The sequence below is a fragment of the Trifolium pratense genome, linkage group LG3, assembly GCF_020283565.1.
Source record: "Trifolium pratense cultivar HEN17-A07 linkage group LG3, ARS_RC_1.1, whole genome shotgun sequence".
In the NCBI taxonomy this organism is placed as follows: domain Eukaryota; kingdom Viridiplantae; phylum Streptophyta; class Magnoliopsida; order Fabales; family Fabaceae; genus Trifolium; species Trifolium pratense.
The window spans coordinates 24,169,663-24,191,581 of record NC_060061.1 but is presented as its reverse complement, the minus strand read 5'-3'; the positions used below and the strand labels follow the sequence as shown (position 1 = coordinate 24,191,581).

Genomic DNA, 21,919 nt, shown 5'->3' with positions numbered 1-21,919 from the left:
ATAATTGTTATCCTTAAAAAAATCATTATTTTTTAAAATTAGAGAAAAAATCAATATATTTGTTTTTAATGAGTTTAATTGCACATGCCCATTTTTTTTCTCTATAAATATGATCTTTGTGTGAGCATTTCATCTCATTCATTTTCTAACTCTTTTCTCTTTCTAACTCATATTTGTTGTGTTTACTTTTATTTTCTTCTTTCTTCTATTTTTTTTAATCTTTTGATGATTTTTTCTTCATCTATTTTTTTCAGGAATATCAAGAACATCTTGGGATGAGTCCCAAAATTGAAAACAATAATGGTTTACTGTTAATCTAGATTTTTTGTAGAAAAATATTTTTTATGTAGATGTTAGTGGAAAAAGTGGTTACGAGAAGATGAACAATCAAGTCTTTTGATTGATAATATATTGTTTACTGCACTCTAAACTAACCATTTTGTTGCTAAATATTAATTAATAAAATAATTTATGTATTATGTACTTTTTCTTTTTTTAAAAATAGAATAAAATAATATATACAGTTTCTATTTACTAATTTCTAATAAAATAAAACAGGCTTTGTGCTAATGTTGAGTGTTTTTTCATTTTAATATAATATGTTCCTCGGTTGAATAGAAAAAGAGTTAAATCTATTGACACTAAATGTTAAACCAACCTCAAAAGAGTTTTGTGTGCTGAAACATAAAAATTGAGACATGAAATTAAAATTGACAGAATTCAAGTGAAGTTATTCCCATTTTACTTGAAAAAAACTATAAGTATAACGATAATCAGAAAAAAGAAAAGGCATCACCAATAAAAAAGGGAAATATTTAAAAGAAAATATTTGAAATTGAGGTGATGTATATAACGAGAAATAAAATTGGTAACAAAAAATTGTGATGATTTAGCAAATTATTAATGTGAAGAATTATATACGACATAAAAAAAATATACTATGCTATATATAGTATATATAAATATGATATTGTAGGTGATCATATATAATTGAAAAAAAAAATGAATTGAATATCATAAACATATTAAATTGAAAAATAGATGACAACGAATTAAATTAAAATCTATTATTATATTATTTGAAACCATTTTTTCAAAGAAATTTGTACACATGACATTGTAAAGATGATTCTCTTCTCTTGTGCATTTAACAATTAATTCTCACTTAGTCAAAAATAAAACAATTAATTATCATATTAAATTAATTTCATCCAATGAATTATTTTCGGTTTTAACAATTATTTTTTGGTTTACAATTAAGGCATGTTTTAATTAGAATATGTCTGAAAATTCTAAAAAAGAAAAAGAAAAAAGTATGTAATTTAAATTCAAGGAAGAGCGATGTTGATAATTAGTGTATTAATATTCTTCTCTCCTACCACATGACATGCTTGCAATAATCCTCTCTTCTCTTTGATTTGATAATTAGTGTATTAATATTCACAATTATTACATGTTGACCGACCTAACATTCCTCCATATCTCAACTCCTTAATTTATGCTATCAGGAAAAAACGATTTATTGATTGCATATTTTTAAATTTTAAATTGGTAAACATTTATGTCAATCATAAATCACATTTATGTCAAATTTTTTTTTATTAATTATAAATCACATTGATACACAATGAAAACTGTATCGCATGTAATTGTAAATTTTTTTTGATTCAATCCCTTCACATCATGATATATATATATATATATATTACCCGAGTGTAGTTCCCCATTGCAAAGGTCCAATATCCATTGGATTTATTTTTGTAGGAGTTATAGGATTATCTATATGATTTAGTTTCTTTTTTATAATTATGTAATGTAGTTTATTATAGGATTATTTATGTAATGTAGTTTTTTTTCTTCCAATTATGTAAAGTTTATGGATATATATAATTGATGATTTTATATGGTGGCAGAGAATTATGAAAGTGATGCGATGCATTAGCGGTTTTTGGATCCGTAAAATTTGGCAATTAAAAGTCACATTCATTCTATCTATACATTTTTTTTCTTTATTCAGAATTTTGTTTGGATTTGCCCCTACGATTTTTAATGAGGTTGATGATAAAATAACTAGACAAAAACCAAACGTTCCATAATAGATATCATGTAAAAAAATTTATTGGTCAACCCATAATTTGGCCCCAGCAGTACAATTTGAAAATCTTAAAGTTTATTAGGGTGGAATGAGTTTATTTGAAAATTTTAAAGAACATGCATGGTTTTCAAGAACCATTATTGTTAATTCAAATCTCAACATGGCGAGGCTCGAGATCATATTTGAGGCTATAGATTTGGATGTTCTCTTTATAATGCTAAAGAAAAAGAATCTCTTTTGTATATATTTTCAGACCTGCTAAGAAGCAAAAGGGGAAATAAGAAGAGTTAACTACAATTTCTTAGGTGGAATGATTTTATTTTGTGTTAACCCTCACATGAATGATGTTTATCATCAATTTTGTTAGCAAGTTTATGTATGATGTAAATTTTTACGAAATTATTAAATAATCACGTTAACTTGTGCTTTAATGGCACTGGATAAAGTATCTAAATATATAAATTTTGTATTAAACACTATAGTAAAAAAAATTAATTTTAAAAAAGTTGAATACACAAATTTCAAAAGATTATTTCTACTTTTGGCTTAGAGGCATATGATATATAGGTGTATGAGTCAAATATTGCATTTCGGATGTGTTTGATTCGTAAAACAATAAGGACTGGACAGAACAGTACATGACAGAACAAGATAATACAGGACAGGACAAACATGTACCGAAAAGATATAGGACGACATTATTTTTATATTCGAAAATAAAATGGGTATTTTCGTATTTTTAATAGTTGTACTGTGGACAAAAAGTTGTCCCGTGGTTTAGTGAGGGACAAAAAATCTTGTTTTTGTCCTGTCTCTTGCTACCTAATTTGTCCAGTCCCATAACCAATTTCAAATCAAACAGAGTACAACAAAAGTTGTCATGTCCAGTCCCCTGTTTTTTGGCAAATCAAACGTACCCTTCAAATTATATATAAGTCGTTTTGACCATTCCATACAAATTAAAAAAATGTAATTAATTTTGTATGGAAAAGAAAAATTACGAGTTTATTTGACAAGATTATTGTTCCCTTATGATATAAGAATGATGAATTAAATAATTGAAAGAAGATGAAGTAAATTAAACATAGGATAAACGTTTTTTAATTCATCTTTCGAAACTCTGGATGTAAATGAGATACTTATAAGAAGATATGTCTTTTAAAGATGAATTAAGAATTAATAGATTGAAAACACACATGTAAATCTTCTCTCAGTAAGTTTAAAAGACTTTTCTTTTACAATCAGGAATGATAAATCAATATAAACAAAAGTCATGATTAAATACCACAAGATTTTATCATATAAACAATTTTTTTTTTAAATCTCTTAAAATCCTAACCAAGTCCCTTATTTTGCTTTTATAAATGTCATAATGGAATACCGCAAGATTTTTTTAACGCAAAAAAGAAACTTTTAAAATTAGTTAAAGAAACATATTTTCACATTTGGTTTAGACACAAGCATGCTTCACAAAAATAAAACTTTGATCCTTTTATTCTAAAAACTAATATTTGAATTTGAGTAGTAAATTATTTATTTTTGAAATTTTGAATCATTTTTAATGATACGGAATAACATTTTTTTATTGGCAAGGATATCCAGCGTTACTTATTATTCATATTTTATGTGATAATTTTTATTTTGTAAAAAAAAAAATGTTTATTTTTAGTCACATATTTTACCCGTGCTTGGCACCGGGTTCGGATACTAGTCTTAATCCAATACACCCCTAATTAGTGTTCTACTTTTTTTTAAATGATTTTTTTAAAAAAAGAAACATTTTTTTTAAAAAGAAACATTATATTATATCTAAGTAAATAAACAAAAAATACATACTAGTAAATAAAAAGAATTTGCGCTACGAGAATGGCCGTAGGGATAAGCTGTTAGTGTTAGATGCAAAATAAAAAGGAACGCAAATAAAAAAATGAAGAGGAATTAAGGATTAACTAACGAGGAGGGGTAGAGTGTAGAGAGACGCAGCGATAAATCGCAGATCTATCGGAGAAGAAGAGAACAGAGCAAACCCGCGTGTGCTTCGATTCTGGTTAAACTCCTTTTCCTTCCTCTTCAACTCACTTCGTTTCTTCGAATTTCACTAATTTCGTTTATCTAATCAAAACATTTTCGTTCCTCTCTCAAATCGCTATTTTACTTCATCTCCGATTGCATAATTTGCATTACTATAGAACAATTATCTTTTCAAATCACCACAATTGATACTCTAACCTATGATATTTTCTGCTTCCGCATTATTGTTATGATTTGCATAAATTCAATAACTACCTAGGTTTATTCAATGAGGTTGACCTAGACTTAATTAAGAGCTTTATAGCATTTTGGAACAGTCTCGGAAATGTTTATGCTAATAGATAAGTTCAGCATGTTATTATGTCTGTAAAAGAAGAGAATGTCGACGGAGATACTCGTAAATCCTTTGGGTAAATGTCTTATGTTTGTCGCTTTGTTAGTAATTAGTATTGTTTCTGATAGGAGGATACATGTGGAATTAATCTAAAAATAACCGCGAGGTTTACCCACATGGGTTGGCCTAGTGGTGAAGGCTTGGGACCTTGGAGCGTGCTTCTCTTAAGGTCTCAGGGTCGAATCCTTGTGGTGCCACTTTCTGTGTTGCGCCAGTCGTACAAGCTCTGGCTTTAAACGAGGCCCACACTAGTGGATAGTGGGATTGGTGTCCCTCAGATTTGTTGGTCCTTGGGCCAGATTGATACCGAGTTTTAAAAAAAATAACTGCAGAGGTTTAATGGTTATATGAATACTATGTATCATGTCTGAATGTTTGTTCTTGGTTTGAACCTCACAGAAAAAACTTGGTTTGGAATGCAATAGCTTTCTGTTTTATCTTTTTAGAGGGTTTTTATTTGGTTAGAATTCCGTTCTCTTCACATTTTTCGTGTGCATCTGTATGCCGGTCAAGTTGTGTGCAAATGTTGTTAAATAGTTTTTAGTACAAAAGCACATGTAGCGCAATTTCAACAAATCGCTATTGTTCCGCTCTGCACATTATTCAGTACAAAATGTTGTAAATAACGGTTATGGTGGCACTATAGATAGGACTGTTGTGTAGCAGAGTTAGATCAAACCACTATTTTCTGCATTTGACCACAGTGGTGTCAACTGGGTTGCTTCTTTTACAATACCGTTTTTAGTATTTACACAGTTTAAAAGAAATGATGTGTATTTGTTTGTTTTTTCAGAGCTTCTGTGCTGGTTCTCGTTGCTTTTTATTTCATGAGATTGAGATTCCATGGCAAGCATTCCTGGAAAATTTGCTCCTTCTAACGGGTCTATCTATGTATGCAACTTGCCTTATGGGACCGACGATAATATGTTGGCTGAATATTTTGGCACCATTGGAGTAATAAAGGTATGGATTCTGCAGCTATCCTTCAAAATGATGCCATGTAAAGGTCCAACTTTCTTTTTGCTTTTAGGAAAGGAAGTTTTATTAGGATTTAGGAATACAACTATCACTATCAGCACATGTTGGTAATATTTGGGACTTCATTATGTTCAGGATGGTCATTCATATTTCTATATAAGATGTGATTACTTGAATGCTTATTTTTTACTTGCAAAAATAGGTTTATTTGGGATTCTCTATGCGAATTGCGAAGACTAAAATGAATAGCAGATTAAAACATTCAACCAATGATTGATTTTTTTTTTTATTGCATTTCTATCTCCTCTTTATATGGTTCTATTTTTCTGTGTCACCCTTTATTTCCAAACTATCAGCCATTTTTTATTTTCAATTCTTGTTTTGCAGAAAGATAAACGTACAGGGAGACCTAAAATATGGTTGTACCGAGACAAAGAGACTAATGAACCAAAGGGAGACGCTACTGTAACGTATGAAGATCCACATGCTGCCGTGGCTGCTGTTGAATGGTTTAACAATAAAGATTTTCATGGCAATATAATTGGAGTTTTTATAGCGGAGTCAAAAAACAAGGATGACCAAACATATAATTCAATAGCGGATCCGGGTATTGCTGGTAATGTTGTTGCACCAGAGGAAACTGAAACTGAAAGTGATGTTAATGGTGTTAATGGAAGAGGTAGAGGTCAAATTGATGCTTCCAGCCAACCATGGCAACAAGAGGGCGATTGGATGTGTCCGAATACAAGGTCTGTGATATGAGATTGGTGAGCAGCTCTTTCTTGCTCTTTTACAAATTGTTTCAGTAATAGTTTTTTTGCCGAAAGTATAACACATTTTTCTTGTCGTAGCAGTTGCTCCAATGTGAATTTTGCTTTTCGTGGTGCGTGTAACCGCTGTGGAAGTGCACGTCCTGCTGGTGCTTCTGGTGTTGCAGGAGGAGGTGGCCGTGGCAGGGGTCGTTCTGGGCAAGATTCAGGGGGTATTGGCCGTCCAGCTGGTCCAACTGCAGGACTATTTGGTCCCAATGACTGGCCTTGTCCAATGTACGTTTTTAGCACATTGTCCCCACATTATTTTTTGTGTGTCTGATTTGTTTATACTTGATTTTCATTTTAAATTTTGTTTCTCATTCAAATTTCCCTATTTTAGTTTTTTTGAAACGGCCAATGTTAGTATTATAATTAATTTAGTGATAACAATTAACATGCATAAATTTCTTATAATTCAATAAACATGTCGCCCAGTTTCATCAATTGGGTTACTGCTTGTGTTATATTATGTTAGACAAAGTGCCGGCGAACAGTTAAACCATGAGTAAATTGAATATGATTGTGAGATATATGTTTGTATATGCTACCTGTTTTCTTTAATTGATACTTCCTGATTTTGCACTTTGCAAGGTTGGCTGCATGAAATTTGTTAATTTTGTAAGGAAATTTTATATACTAGCCAAGTTGCAATCTATTTTCGCTTAAGATACAATTTTGGCACATCCCATCATTCCATCATCTGCTATTCTAGTTGTCTATGAGTTTTAGTGGAAGCAATCATCATGTAAGATTCAATTGAGTGCAAATCTAGTGGCCTTTCTAAACATAGAGTCACATAAGTTCAACTGGTTCTGTTACAATTTATAGACAATAACTGTTTGACATGAGGTAAGATGATGTCCAGGTGAGCTTGGTAGCTTCTTTGACTTTGTTGTTAACCTCTCCCTGGGTTTTGGTCCTTGGGCCCAGATAATGAACCTCTCTTTCCTCTGCCTCTTCTGTCCATGTGGGCTGTGGCAATTTATTTTGCATTTTGATTCCAGTTGTTGTAGCAAATATGAGCTAATATTGTATACCGTTGGAACTTGGGAGTTCAGTGCAAGTTGGCTATATGTATATGATATGGCCTTACTGTCGGTTATATCATCACTAGTTCTATTCATTTTGAACGAGTCTTGCTCTACTTAACGGAACATTTGGCGGAGGCTGTTAAACTTATACCTGACATTAAACTTGGAATTAACATGCATGATGTGGTTTGTACTTTGTACAGGATTTTTTAAATGAAAGTTTTAACGTAATGATTCTCTTTCTTGTCTTCTTTTTTTGCACAGGTGTGGCAATATCAATTGGGCAAAGCGGTTAAAATGCAATATTTGCAATACCAATAAGCCTGGGCACAATGAGGGTGGTGTGAGGTATTATATTTAATTCTTTGTATACCTTCAAGTACATACTATTGGTGACACCTCTGGTGCAGGTCTATGAAGAAACTACATTGTTTTTGTTGGAAAGTTTTATTTAAAGCTATGATTTCTTTTACATTATTAAAAATAAATGAAAACCAAGTTAAAAGCTGTAATTTGTAAAATAATTTTTAGAAAAATGATTTCCCTAGATATAAAATGTTCGCTTTTTGAATTGCCGAAAATTGGTATTGTTAGTTGTGTTAGTATCCTAGATATACATTGTGGAATGTTAGGGATTGAATAGGACTAAGTGACTTTTTTAACTCCCGATTCTCTCGTCTCTGTTCAATTAAAATATAACATGTGATTCTAAGAAAAAAAAATATTTGATGCCAAGTGGGGAGTCCCATTTATGGTAGCGATGTTATCAAATATCGGCCATGGCGGATCTTGGTTGCAGATTTTGTCCTTTCTGATATGGTAAATATCGGCCTATATTGGTGGGTTTTTCCGGCATAATCCGCTATTACAGCGCCACCAAACGGCCGATATGGTTGGATTTTGGCTCTCCACCATTGACAACACTGTATGGTAGCAAAGATACACTTATATGTCTTATTGTGTGTTAAATTCATATGCAGTCATGCTCACAATGATCATCATATTCATTTAATATATTAATTAAACATGATTTTGTTTTTCAATATGCCACTGTATGTGATTTTGTGGCATTGTACTTTTTGATCCTCTAAGGATTAAAAGTATTACATTATGCTGATCTCAAACGGAGTATCTGTTTATTTTTTTTTTTATTTGTTAAAAATCTCAATAATTGAATGATGTGTGTGGATAAAATAAGATAAATGTATAGCATGGTTTAGCCTATCTTTTTCGCGGTCTTTGTTGAAGTCATGCGGTTTGGATAAAAGGAGACGATGAATAGTAGAGACTGAATATGATAATGATGATGCAATATTATGGATGATAAACTTTACAGAAGACTAAACACCAACCTCTATATATACAAGACTCCTTTTCCAAAATAAATAGGAAAATCGGGGAACAAATCATAATAATGGGTAATAATCTAAGATTAAAAATCAATCATATACTAAGATATATTTTCTTATATTCTGCCGGTCTTTCTCTACCTTTAACATTTGGACTATCCTCCACTCTCTTTATCAATGCTCCAACAGGTCTTCTCCACATATACCTAAATCATCTAAAGACTAAACTCTACCATCTTTTCTATCATTGGACCTTCCTTCGACTTTTTCTGTAACGATTTCTTTCGTAATTATATCACGTATTGTGTGACCACTCATCTATTGTAGCATTGTCATCTTTATGACATCGACCTTAATTTCTTGTTGCTATTTTACTGCCCTTTGCAATACATTGCAAGTCTCGTGGTTGTGTGATAAAAATATCTTTTGAATTTAAGTTGTACTTTTCAATCCCGAACCACACTTGGAACATCTGTCCATTTCATCTAATCGGTCTGGATCTATTGATTTACATTTTCCTCTATCTACCTTGTATGATGGACCCTGAGTAGTAGGTGCTTAAACTCTGGTAGTATAGTCCTATTTTCACATCTAAGCTAAGATTTCTGTGCATCGTGCTAAACTTTCATTCCATATATTTTTGTCTTCTACTTAAGTCAAAATCATGGATTTTCAAATCCTATTTCTATGTCTCTATCTCACCATTGATTTCTTCTTAACACGAAGTCTTTGCAAACAAATGCAGTTATTGGCTATAATTTTAATTTTTTTTCCAAATCTAAAATGTTGGAATTCCTAGGTCATAATTTCTCCCTTCATTTATGCACACTACCTTTTAACATTTTTTCAATAAAATGTTTTTTCAAATTACTTTGCTAACTTAAGTTACTTTCCAATTAAACAGAGGAGGGCGAGCTGGAGGTTACAAAGAGCTTGATGAAGAGGAAATTGAAGAAACTAAACGTCGCAGGCGGCAGGCTGAAGTAAGATTAATTTTAAGACAATACATGCTATAATATATATCAAGTGACTCTAATTATATGATCTGTTTTTGTGCTGTCAGGATGATGGTGAGCTGTATGATGAATTTGGAAACCTTAAGAAAAAATTCCGTGCCAAAACACAGCAATCTGAAGCTGCACGGGTGCTTCCCGGTTCAGGGCGTGCTGGATGGGAGGTTGAGGATTTAGGTAATGTTGCATGCCTAGAATGATTTGTTGTCTATCAATTTATTACAGGGCAAGCCGAAGCTGCAACTTTGTGGACTTGTCAAGCTCTACGATCTCACCCTCCCTTCTCCATCACACTTTCCCCACATACATGTTTGATGTTCCCATGCATTATTACATTACATTTTTGAGTAATCATTATAGCTGTAAAGGAATTAATGTTTTCCAATACTTTCATGTTCTCCTGTTATCCTTTTGTTATTTTTTATGTAGTCTTTCCTTTTTGGCATTCATTTTGCAACTGGTTGATCATGACTTTTTAAATTCAAACCCTGCGTATTGTTTCAAAACTGATTATTAGTTGTCTTAATGTATATATACGTGCTGGTTGATTTCCCAACTCGAGTTTGATGGCCTTGCATAAAACTAAAGTTAACTGGCTGTTGGTTTTGGAGTATTCTAAAAAGAATATACGGTGTTGCTATTTTGACATAGCCGTCACGATTCACTTTTGTATGGACATGTAGAGATCTTAGGTTCAAGTTATGACTACAAATATCCAATATACAAAAAATGTTACTCAAGCCATTGTCTCGCTCTGATATATGATCATCGTGTTTGTATGAAATTATTATGAATTGGTTGGACTGCTGTAACCAATTTACTCTTTATAATACCTATGGCAGGGATTGACAGAGATGCTACAGAAAAAAGCCGAGACAGAGGAAGGGACCGTGATGATGGAGATCGCAGAAGCAGAGAGCAACACGAGGAGAGGCAAAGCGGTCGGAATAGAGAGAGGGACAGGGGAAGAGATCGAGACAGGGATTATGGGAGAGATCGGGACCGAAGTAGACACCGATATTAAAAATAGCAGTAGAAGTGCATTCTGATGTTTTGACTACAATTATGTGTTGCCATTTTGACGAAGGATTTCAATTGCTTTGAATTAAATCCTTAAATTTGGGGATTAATATTTTGCAATCCGATGAATGCATGGACCTTTTGTAACTTAAGACATTTATGCTGTTGGTATTTCCTTATTAGACAAATTATTATTTCAGAATATGCACAATAGATTGAAGTATTAGTTTGCTGTCTGCCATTTTTGTGTATCTTGTTTTCTGAAATAAGTAATAATCTGGAAGAATCGAAAAAAGACCACGGGTAAACGGTATGCTAAAGAAATGGTGGCTTTGGGTGTCCAGTCCAGGTGCAGTATTTGTAAAGATAATTTGTTTTGGTGTTTACTTCACGGTGAGAGCTGGGTAGTGGCAGTATAATACCCATCAAAGGAGAATTTATCCATTTGGTGCGTGTACGACTTGAACTGAAGTGTGAAAAACCTTAGAACTAATGTTGTTTGGGATTATTTTTATTTTTTTAAACAAAGTGGAGTAGCAACCAGCTACTACCACCAAAACATATATTAAAACAAGAAAAAGGAGTAAGGGAGATTAGACCAAAACCTTCATAAAAAGATGCCAATAAGTAAAGGAAGAAGTAGACATTCCCATATTAGCTAAGATGCCAGCACACACATTCCCTTCTCTCTCTCTCTCTCTCTCTCTCTCTCTCTCTCTCTATATATATATATATATATATATATATATATATATATATATATATATATATATATATATATATATATATATATATATATGGCTTAAATATGCAAAAGGTTCCTGTACTTACGGGTCATTTGAGTTTTAGTCCCTGCATTTTAAAATCCTTTCATTTTGCCACTGCATTTTCATTTTACTTTAAAAATGGTCCCTGAACCCATTTTTTGTTGAAGTGACACTTTTTATGATGTGTCAATTTTATTTTACTTTTAAAAAATTACTTATTTAAGGGTATTTTGATCGATTCACTGCAAAATTAAATGAGTCATCAACTCTAAAGTCCAGTCAACAGTGACAGATCAGCAAAAATGTGTCATTTCAAACAAAAAAAAGGTAAAAAAAGGTCTGGGGACCATTTTTAAAGTAAAATGAAAGTGCAGTGGCAAAATGAAATGTTTTTAAAATGCAGGGACTAAAACTCAAATGACTCGTAAGTGTAGGGACCTTTTGCATATTTAACCCTATATATATAACCAAAAAGTTCATAGATTTCAGTTTCACATGACAGTTAAACAATAGGTTTAGCTAAAACGCTCCAAAAGTTCTGCATTATGCAGAAAAAAAAACTTGCAATAAAAAACAGTCTCCAACGCAAAAATTTTGTTTTTGCAAACAAAACATCCAAGTTGAAATCAACAAATACATCGAAAACCACATTTATCAAAAAGAAGAAATAACTCAAAATTTCAAATTAACCACTAAATAGAATACATATCCGATCCAAGACTTGAGAAGTTTTCCCAATGCAATGTTGGAACTATGGTGTAAGTAATCCAACAAATCCACGAATTTATAGAACGTCAATTGAACTATGTTATATATATCAATTAAAAAAAAAATTAAAAAAAAAGAGTGGAAAATTCAAATTCCAAAAACTTACATTGGTTGGGATGCAAAAAGAATATCTCTCAGCTATCCAATGTTTCCTACAAATGCAAAACTTCGAGAGAGTCAACAATGGTTGAATAACGAAAACTATATCCAAACTTGAATCTCCAATAGTAGGGACAACATCAATTTAATTGAAGCCTAAACAAATTAAGAAAACAATTTGTACCCTGTAAGTCAAATAAATTAGAATCCTTTTAGACATTGAATTTTGTAACAAATAAAGAAAAATGTCAAAAAAATAAAGCAACATACATCCCAAAAGCAAAGAAACCGATGAGCAAAAGCGGCAATATATTCATGGACGACAACGAGATAAATGTGGAGGACCAGTGCCATACATACAATCATATGATATAATAGGTATACTTACTTCATCAAGATGAAATTCAACATAATAAGTTTGATACTTGATCCGACAATAATTAACGTACTTCTCCAAGTGAGTTATTGGATTTGGATTCAATGGTGCTATGTGTTTAATAACAACAATAAAAAAAAAATCATCAATAAATATAAAACATGGCGAAAATGATTAGTTTGAATATATAAAAGAGAGATGAAAGCAATAAAAATATTTTAAACAACGTAGCGCAAGTTGAGTTTCTCTATTTTGATGATTCATATTGGCAATGAAAACAGAAAACACTTGAAACTTCATCTATATGTTGATGTGTTTTTAATTAATGATTTTTATTTAATAAAAAAATGATTATGTATAAAACAGAAAAATAAATCGGGTTTTGTATAAAAAAAGTTAAAAACGCAGTAACATATTTGATTTTGTAGATGGAAAAAAAATTGGTTTTTGTTTTTAGAAAGAAAAATAAAACGTATTAAGTTTAAAAAGTGTGCATTTAAATGATATTGATTACTTGTTGGTTACAAAATTATTTCAACATAATTGATATGACTTAATGGTAAGTCTATAAAGCAATATAACTAAAAGGTCATAGGTTCGAATCCTGGTTAGGTTTAGCCGGAGGCATTACAACTTTTATATATCTTTTATATTATAAGCTTGTATACACAAGCAAACTCTAAACCCTAATTTGTTTTCTGTGTTTTCCCTTCATTTTATCTTGCAATTTTTATTAAAAAATAATACAATTTTGTCTTGACTAGAATTCGAACTCGCAACCCTTCAGTGAAAGACAATATTTCCAACCACTATGACAAGAATATCAATTGTGATTAAAATTATGTGCAATAATTGATAAGCACCATCAATTTTAAAAGTATATCATATCAAAATTATTGTTGACTATATTATTCATCACAAAAAAAAATTATGTCTTTCTTGATCAATGATTTTTTTTCTACCGGCTCATATATTTAGAAAATAATTATCATGTGAGATTTGGAAAGTTATTGTCACGTGTGATTTGGAAAGTTATATATATATATATATATTATCATACTATAACACTTTCAACAATATTGAAATCTATTAAAAAAAACATCTTTCACATTTCAATGTCTCATGTAACCTTGCTTATATAACTTTTTAATTATTTATTATGCAGTTTATTAAATTGCAGTTTTTTAAAATTGGAAAAAGAATTTTGTCAAAAAAAATGGATTTTTTTTTTTATATTTGTTATAAATACCCTTTATTTTTACGTTAATGTATCCAAACATAAATCAATTCTGTTTAACTCACTTTTAAGTTTTAACCAAAATCAAATCTATCAAACTCAATTCTGCTAAATCAATTTTTTTTGCAATACAACCAAACACAACCATAGTCATGTCACTAATCACATTCATTATTTTGATTTTAACGTTGCAGATTTAATATTAACCGATGATTAATTAATACAATATGCACTAGCAGATATTAAGATGATGTTACGTAGTTGTGTGAAGAGTTTAAAAGATTATTCTCTAATGCTTATAGCAGACACATCATTAGTTCCTGATATACAAAATAGTTTAATACACGACGAATTGAATTATAACAGACAATCATTAGCTGAGGAACATGTTAGATTGATATCAACTATGACTTCAGAGCAACGTAAAGTAAATGACACAATCATGACAAAAGTTAACGAAAACAAACCTGGTATGTTTTTTCTTTATGGTTATGGCGGTACAGGGAAGACATTTATCCGGAGGGCCATGTCAGCCGCATTACGCTCAAAAAGTGAGATAGTTTTAACAGTTGCCTCAAGTGGGATCGCTGCATTGCTTATACCTGGCGGTAGAACAGCACATTCAAGGTTTTGTATTCCTCTAAATGTTGACGAGTTTTCAACATGTACCATAGTTCCTAAAAGCCCTTTGGCGCTATTAATACAAAAAGCAAAGCTCATTATATGGGATGAAACACCAATGATGCACAAACATTGTTTTGAAGCTGTTGATCGAACTTTAAAAGATATTCTTAAGTCTGTTGATGAAAAATATAAACACATTCCCTTCGGTGGAAAAATTGTTGTTTTAAAAGGAATTCTACCAGTAATACCCAAAGGTACAAGACCATAAGTTATTAATGCTATTATTAATTCTTCGGTTCGTTGGAATTTTTGTGAAGTTTTAACATTGGGTAAAAACATGAGGCTTCTCGGTGGTGCTTCGAGTGCAGACGTTGAACAAAGAAGATTGTTTTCTGAATGGGTTTTGGGTGTTGGCGATGGAGGAATTGGAGATGACAACGACGATGATTTAGAACTTGACATTCCATCAGATTTATTGATTCCAAATTCAGGTGATCCTCTTGCTTCTATCGTTGAAAGCACCTATCCCCAACTTTTCCAAAACATGAACGATATAACGTATTTCCAAAATAGAGCTATACTAGCTCCTAAAAATTCAATAGTCGACACAATAAATGATTATATGTTGGATTTAATTTCCTGGTGAAAAAAAACATATTTGAGTTATGATACTCCACTCACACAAAATGTAGACGGTCAAACAGTGGATGGTGTTCATACTCCCGAATTTTTGAACACGATTTCTACGTCGGGACATCCAAATCACAGGTTGAGACTTAAAGTTGGAGTTTCAGTTATGCTATTAAGGAATTTGAATCAAAAATTAGGATTATGCAATGAAACAAGACTTATTATTACGAGATTGGGAAAACGTGTTTTTGAAAGAAAAAAAAATTTCAGGAAGTAATATTGGTGATCAGGTTTTCATTTCAACGGAGACAATTTCCTATAATGATTTCTTTTGCGATGACTATTAATAAAAGTCATAGAGAATCTTTAAAGCATGTTGGGATATATCTTTTGTCGCCAGTGTTTTCACATGGTCAGTTGTATGTTGCAATTTCAAAAGTTACTTCTAGAAAATGATTAAAAATATTGATCATCGATGACGACAGTGATGATACGACTAAGACTTCGAATGTGGTCTATAAGAAAGTCTTCCGTAATATAACATAATTTTATTTGTATGAATATTTATCCAAAATTATTGTTGAATTATCGTTTAATCAACTTTTTTCATATATCTTACATTATTGGAATTATCATATATTATTTAATCATTATATATCTTATAGCTAATCAGACCCGTGCACCGCACGAGTCGATGTTCTAGGATAAAGATAAAGATATATATATGTTATAGGATTCGATTTTAAAGATTTAAAAAATATATTGAGCTCAAGTTTTTTTTTATAAGACATATCGAGCTTATATGATTAATAAATTTTTTTCTAACACAAATAGAAAGAATTTGAATTTAATTTATGGTCACAACAATTCTTGTGGTGAATTCTGGATTACCAGGTAAGAAAAAAAATTAAAGATGATATCTCTTTATTTATTAGAGTTAAAAAGGAAATTGCAACAGAAAATTAGGGAAACTAATTATTAATTTAAGTTTTTGAAGAAAAGGTCACGTGTGAAACAAAGAGTGTCTGGGATACGACCGTAAAAATAAAACGGAGTGGGTACGTGTTATCACACGTGTGAAAATACAAAGCGAAAGAAAGAAACTTCACCACGTTGTTTAGTTTGAAAATCGAAACCTGTGCAGGGTCTTCCGACCCGATCCGACCCACCCGCTCCATTCTTCTATCTCTCCGTTTCCATTTCACAATACTCTTTCGTCTTTCATTCTCTTCCCTCTCCTTTTTCTCTTTAAGATCTATCTAACACACAATCTTTCCCTTCCATTCTCATCCCTCAGTTTCTATATTAACCTCTTTCTCTCTCACAATCTCAAAACGGTTTCATCGCCGAAGGTACGTTTTTTCTCTCCCTTTTCTCCAAGTTTTATCGTTCTAGGGTTTCAATTTTTCATCAATCGCTAATCATCGATTCAACCGTTTCTATACTTCTTATTAGTTCCGTTCAGTTTCTGTTTACCGTTTTGTGCTTATCAATCTATTGTTTATTGATTTCCACTGTTCATACCTCGAATTTTTTTTCACTTGTTTATGGTTTGTGCTTTTTTTTGTCCAAATATGTATGTAGAAAATTTCGGTTTTATAGTGTTTTTATGATCATTTCTAGCAATATTTTAGTTTTGTAGGTATGAAGATTTTATTGTTATATGGTTGTACACGTTCAAATGCTGTTACTGTGTTTTGATTTTTCAGATTTTTTTATTTTTTTATTTTTTAGGTTTGAGTTTTATTTTTTGGCCATGAAATTTTAGTGCTTTTTGACGATTAGAGTTTCCTGATGCGGAGAATGATATTCTTAGCTATGATATATTTGGTTTTTCAGGTTTCAACTTGGATTAAGGAAATATTGGTTCCAACATGAGTTCTCGGACCGGTAGGGTAACTGCTGTCAGAGGTTACAGCCGGCGAAGGAAGGTAGGGTTGGACCTTGACCTTAATTTACCGGCAGGTGAGATTCCGATTATTGAGAATCTGGCTGGTGAAAATCGCGAGCAAGAGGGACCTTCGATTCAGTTGGGGCTTCAAGAAGTAGAAGTTCATGCTAACCCGCAGCCCATTGTACTTGTAGAAGCTCCTATGATTGATGTGGAGGAAATTGATGATGATGTTATTGAATCTTCCCCGAGGGCTTTTGCTGAGGTTTATATCCCCTTTTGCAGATTCCTTTTTTCTATTGTCTTTTAGTTGTTACTAGATTTCTTTGTTGGAAATTAATCTCTTTTTATTTGGTTTCTGTTTCATTTTAGGCTAAAAACAATTCTAGAAGAAATCGCGGGAGGACTATAGTTGATGTGGATTTAGGTAACATGAAATTCCTTTATTTTCACAAGCAAACATTGTGTTTATAAGGATGACAATAATTATTTGATAATTTTACTTTTAGGCAAATGCTAACACGTGCTTTAAGGGCGCTTGTTAAGCTACTAAATGTAGAAATATCCATCTTAAAAGCCTTCCATTCAATTTTCAAGTCAAAATATTATTATTTTCAATGTAATTGAGTTCCTTAACACGTGCCTTAGCTGAGGTAATCCAGGGAAATAATAGAACTCAAGTGGCATATGTCCTGAAAGTTTGTTTATAGCCAATGATTTGTTTTGCTACAGTTTTGTAAGGGTTAGGGGTGCCTTGTACTAAAGCTTTTGTGTCTCATCACATGATTTTTATCATGTAATAAAATAGTTTATAACTTTGGTCTTGTCTTTCTTCTGATATGGTCTTTACTCTACATTGATGATAATGGCATGTTTTACTGATGTAGTCTGCCATTCGGATTATTGCAGAAGAGCAGACTAGGGTAAGCAACAATAATCGCTACAAACGCAGAAGAGAACCTCCAAATCAAACAATTATCAATTGTGATCTTTATATAAATTTGGAAGGCAGTAGCAGCTCTACGGTAAAATTTCTTTGGGACATGTCATACTGTTATGTTCGGTGTTTCTCCGGCCTTTATTATCTGAATAAATTAGCTGTCGGATCTGTACTAATTAGCTTTCAACTGTGTGGCAAATAGTTAGCAGTTGGATTAGTAATACTTACTTTTCAACCTCGGGGCATATAATTTGATATCACTTCCTTATGATTTGTTTCTAGCTATGATATTTAGACAATTATTTAGAGCACCTTTTATTTGTTATATTTGGGATAGAAGTGCTTTTAGTTTGATTTACTTAAACAGATCCTTATGACATAACGAAATTTTGACGACTTATTGCACAATTATATGTATTTAGTTCTCAAGGCTATGTCCTTTTATGGTTCTTTTATGTATTTAGACACTATTAACTGTTTTCATAAGTTCTCCTAAACAGTGTCACAAAACTTGTGCCAGTAGATAAACGCAAATAAGCCAATCCAAACAGCCCTTTATGGTGTTTGTAATTGAAACATTTTTACTTGCTCGTGTTGCTTGCTTGCTTTTGCAGATGTTTTTTTGATAGAGCAGTTCATTACGTCAAACGTAACTTGATTTTCTTCAACTTTTTATAGTGCAGTTAGATACAGGCCAAACTATGTTGCAATGCTTTTCAGTGTCCTAGTTTTTTTGTGCCTTATTTATATCTCTTTAGCACTGGTACTGCAATGCGTAAAATCACATCATTTTCAGTATATACGAGTTTTGCCTCATTCTTGGATATATTTCTCTTGTCTCTATATAAGGCCATAAAGGTTTGCTGGAGTTCTAATTTTGGACATGATTTGGGTATCCCTTTAGCAGATGGAAACTGTCAAAAAGCCACCTGAGCCTCCAAAGGAACCTGTCTTCAGCTGTCCTATATGCATGGGCCCTTTGGTCGAAGAAATGTCGACAAGGTGTGGTCATATATTTTGCAAGGCTTGTATCAAGGCTGCTATAAGTGCTCAGGCTAAATGTCCTACATGTAGAAAAAAGATTACTGTGAAAGAGCTTATAAGGGTGTTTCTCCCAACAACTAAATAAGGTATGGCCAAAATCACTGAAGATTATTCATGTTGGTTGATTTTCTGTCACTGAATGTTTTTGTTTTAAGTAAACTTTATTTGAATTTTTGTTGGACAGAAAATGCATATATAAATACTTGTGCGTGCAGAAAATTGAGGTGTGGATTAGAAATGATATATTTGAGACAGTAAAAACAATAGGTGCTTGGAGATATCATTGGATATATTAACTATTATTAATGTTGTACTTGTGTCTGTATAATTTGCTGTCAAATAAAAAACTGTTACTCCACTCCCATCAAAACAAAACTTGAGCCCTCTTTAATTTGTTTTTGCATATAGCCCCCGTTTTTTTAGCTTTTGAGGTGTCTTCAAGCTAGATTTTAGTGGAAGCGAGAAAAGCTTTCTCTGTTAAAAAGTGAATCTATAAGCATTTTTTCATGTTTGCTTTCACTGGAATCTATTTCAAACTGACTCAGGAAATAATGTTTTTTTTACTCTGAGAAATGGGGTTTATCTTGTGATTTTATCACTTGTTGTACTTTATATGTCTGTATATGGAGTATTCTGTCATATCCTATCGTGTAACTCATACTTGTGTCTGTGGAGGTTTGGGTTTTTATACTTTGATCATGTAGATGTATCTTTTTCTTTTTTGTTTCATTGTATTTTTGTTTTTCTAATGCATATACGCTGTGCTTGTGTTAAGCTCGTGCAATATACCCAATTCTTACCTAACTTTAGTTTTTCTAATGCATATGCTGTGCTTGTGTTACGCTCGTGCAATATACCCAATTCTTTCCTAACTTTGTTTAATTGGAAGACCAGCAAAAATCTTTTTTCATGAATCTGTCATTGTAATTGTAAATCATCTGTAGTTCCTTACGTTGAGTTGTTACCTTTTTTCCTTACAACAGAGTTTCGATGCAAGCTGAGCTGATGATTATGGGGAATGGATGAAACATTGTAGTTCGGAGATTACCGAGTGGTTTTGTGTTTTTTAAGTTCCCTTTGTCCAGACTGTGTAGCTGTTTATCTTGTTAAATTTATCATTTTATTTATCAAATACATACATGACGATGTTTGGTAGATACAATTCCTTGCTCGGCTTTTTCTGAGCTTTCATGTTTGAAACCATTCTTCTATCTTTTTTTAGTGGATAATACGCTGCCATAGAAGCCAGTTGTTATTCTTGACTCTAGGGATTTAATTATGCATGTATTGTGGTTCATGACCAGCATGTTAGTTTTCAAGCCTACTTGCTGGCGTTCTTTGCTATTGGATGGTCATGATTTGAAAGAAAAAAAACTTTTTAAAAGTTTCAACATTATTATTTTTAACAAAAACACTTGTATTATTTCTATTAAAAAAACTAAAACAAAGGTGTGCCATAAATGATATTTTACTGTGCTATTAGTAATTGTATTTAAATTTAGTGTGCTTCTAGCCAAAATGAGGAGTTTTGTAAAAGGTGTTAGTTAGAGAGGTTCTCCCACTTCTATAAAGGGTGTGTGTGTGTGTGGAGATAATTGGATGACTAGGTCAAGTTTTTTTATTAAATAAAAAGGCTCAAGGTAGTGAAGTGAATGTTATAATCTAACTATTGCAGTTTTGATGTTATCTTGTCCGTAAGAAATGAAGTTATATATGACCTAGGATATAGTGTTTAGGCATATTGTTAGCCTTTATGGGTTTACTACCTCGATGGATTGTTGGCCTAATCTTCTTACCCAGTCGACTAATCCCCTCAATTTTTGAGATTTTATTGACATTTCCTAAATTTCTAGTTGGGATTTTTCAAAAATACTTTTCTCGAGTTCTGTAACTCGAACTAGGTTTTTGAGGTTTTGAGTTATAGGACTCATTGAAAAAAATAAATTCACCAACACCATTCAAATTCGGCTTCTTCTACTTTCTCTTCCCTAACTCTAAACGTTAAACTTTTGCAAAATAAAAAATAAGGATCAAATTCTAGAATTTCAACTATTCACATACACATACATTTGACTCCGATCTTCCCAGTTTTTTTAAAATTGTCAAAATTTTAAAGTCCAAAACCTCCGACGTTGTGAGGCTTTTTCTTCAAATCTTTGTCAAATTCATCACTTTGTTGAAGTTTCTAACCACCAAACAAGATATAAGTACATATTTGTTCCAATTTTAGCTATTTAAACGTGTTTATTTATTTTTTTAACTTATGGTCTTGCTTGTGTTAAAGAACTATAATTCAAACGGTTTGTTTCTGCTCTATTTTCTAACATATTTACCGTTAAAGCTTCATAAATGAATAAAGTTTTAGATATAGTTAGGACAAGTGGGGAAAATTATTTACTGTTGCCTCTGTATTACGTGCAAAAGCTTGTGCATAGTCTTACAATATAGCAAGAGACAAGAAAAAAGTTGTCCTCGTGAGGATCGTATAAAAGAACTTCTTCATTAAACAAGCAAAATAACATTTGAATCCATGAGCAAGAAAGTAACCAAACAACGTTATGTTTTCAAGCTAAATGAATCGTCGAAATGCTCTAAGTTCTACCTTTTCAAGCTAGTATATAAGTTCCTAGCATGATTTGTGATATATATATATATAGGAGAGAGATCAAATTACACCGGTGAATTTCAAATAAAGACTCCGTTGATTTTTTTAATATTTTGTCAAACAATTAGATGCGAAAACAATCAAATATTAAAATCTCAAGTTTGACGAACACCTATATACTGTATTCTATTTGTACACATTTTTCAATTCAAATT

General features: G+C 31.9%; 2 protein-coding genes and 1 pseudogene across 4 annotated transcripts; all 3 read left to right on the top strand.

The window, feature by feature from the left end:
• The first annotated feature begins 3,972 nt into the window (after positions 1–3,972).
• LOC123917716 (transcription initiation factor TFIID subunit 15) lies at positions 3,973–10,964 on the top strand. Its single transcript, XM_045969521.1, has 8 exons — positions 3,973–4,142; positions 5,314–5,483; positions 5,886–6,247; positions 6,353–6,544; positions 7,606–7,689; positions 9,595–9,673; positions 9,754–9,880; positions 10,546–10,964. The coding sequence occupies exons 2-8, from the start codon at positions 5,364–5,366 to the stop codon at positions 10,725–10,727; spliced, it is 1,146 nt and encodes a 381-aa protein (XP_045825477.1). The 5' UTR covers positions 3,973–4,142; positions 5,314–5,363; the 3' UTR covers positions 10,728–10,964.
• A 3,487-nt stretch (positions 10,965–14,451) lies between these two features.
• Positions 14,452–21,919, top strand: part of LOC123914818 — a 51,526-nt pseudogene continuing 44,058 nt past the window's right edge.
• LOC123917719 (E3 ubiquitin-protein ligase RNF4) lies at positions 16,345–20,299 on the top strand. Of its 3 annotated transcripts, none has more exons than XM_045969527.1 (6): positions 16,345–16,576; positions 17,064–17,380; positions 17,488–17,542; positions 18,025–18,140; positions 18,963–19,185; positions 20,083–20,299. In XM_045969527.1, exons 2-5 carry the CDS (start codon positions 17,099–17,101, stop codon positions 19,182–19,184), a joined length of 675 nt encoding a protein of 224 aa, XP_045825483.1. In that variant the 5' UTR covers positions 16,345–16,576; positions 17,064–17,098; the 3' UTR covers position 19,185; positions 20,083–20,299. The 3 variants fall into 3 exon arrangements, with proteins under 3 accessions (XP_045825483.1, XP_045825481.1, XP_045825482.1); XM_045969525.1 differs by having other exon boundaries at positions 18,960–19,185; XM_045969526.1 differs by lacking the exon at positions 20,083–20,299 and adding an exon at positions 19,284–20,007 and having other exon boundaries at positions 16,365–16,576; positions 18,960–19,185.

Excerpts from the sequence above, each read along its gene's own strand:
- LOC123917716 (XM_045969521.1), top strand. The coding sequence starts at position 5,364 with ATGGCAAGCATTCCTGGAAAATTTGCTCCTTCTAACGGGTCTATCTAT. Across the intron at positions 7,690-9,594 it reads CACAATGAGGGTGGTGTGAG|AGGAGGGCGAGCTGGAGGTT; the intron begins GTATTATATTTA and ends CCAATTAAACAG. Across the intron at positions 9,881-10,545 it reads ATGGGAGGTTGAGGATTTAG|GGATTGACAGAGATGCTACA; the intron begins GTAATGTTGCAT and ends TACCTATGGCAG.
- LOC123917719 (XM_045969525.1), top strand. The coding sequence starts at position 17,099 with ATGAGTTCTCGGACCGGTAGGGTAACTGCTGTCAGAGGTTACAGCCGG. Across the intron at positions 17,381-17,487 it reads CCCCGAGGGCTTTTGCTGAG|GCTAAAAACAATTCTAGAAG; the intron begins GTTTATATCCCC and ends GTTTCATTTTAG. Across the intron at positions 17,543-18,024 it reads TATAGTTGATGTGGATTTAG|AAGAGCAGACTAGGGTAAGC; the intron begins GTAACATGAAAT and ends GGATTATTGCAG.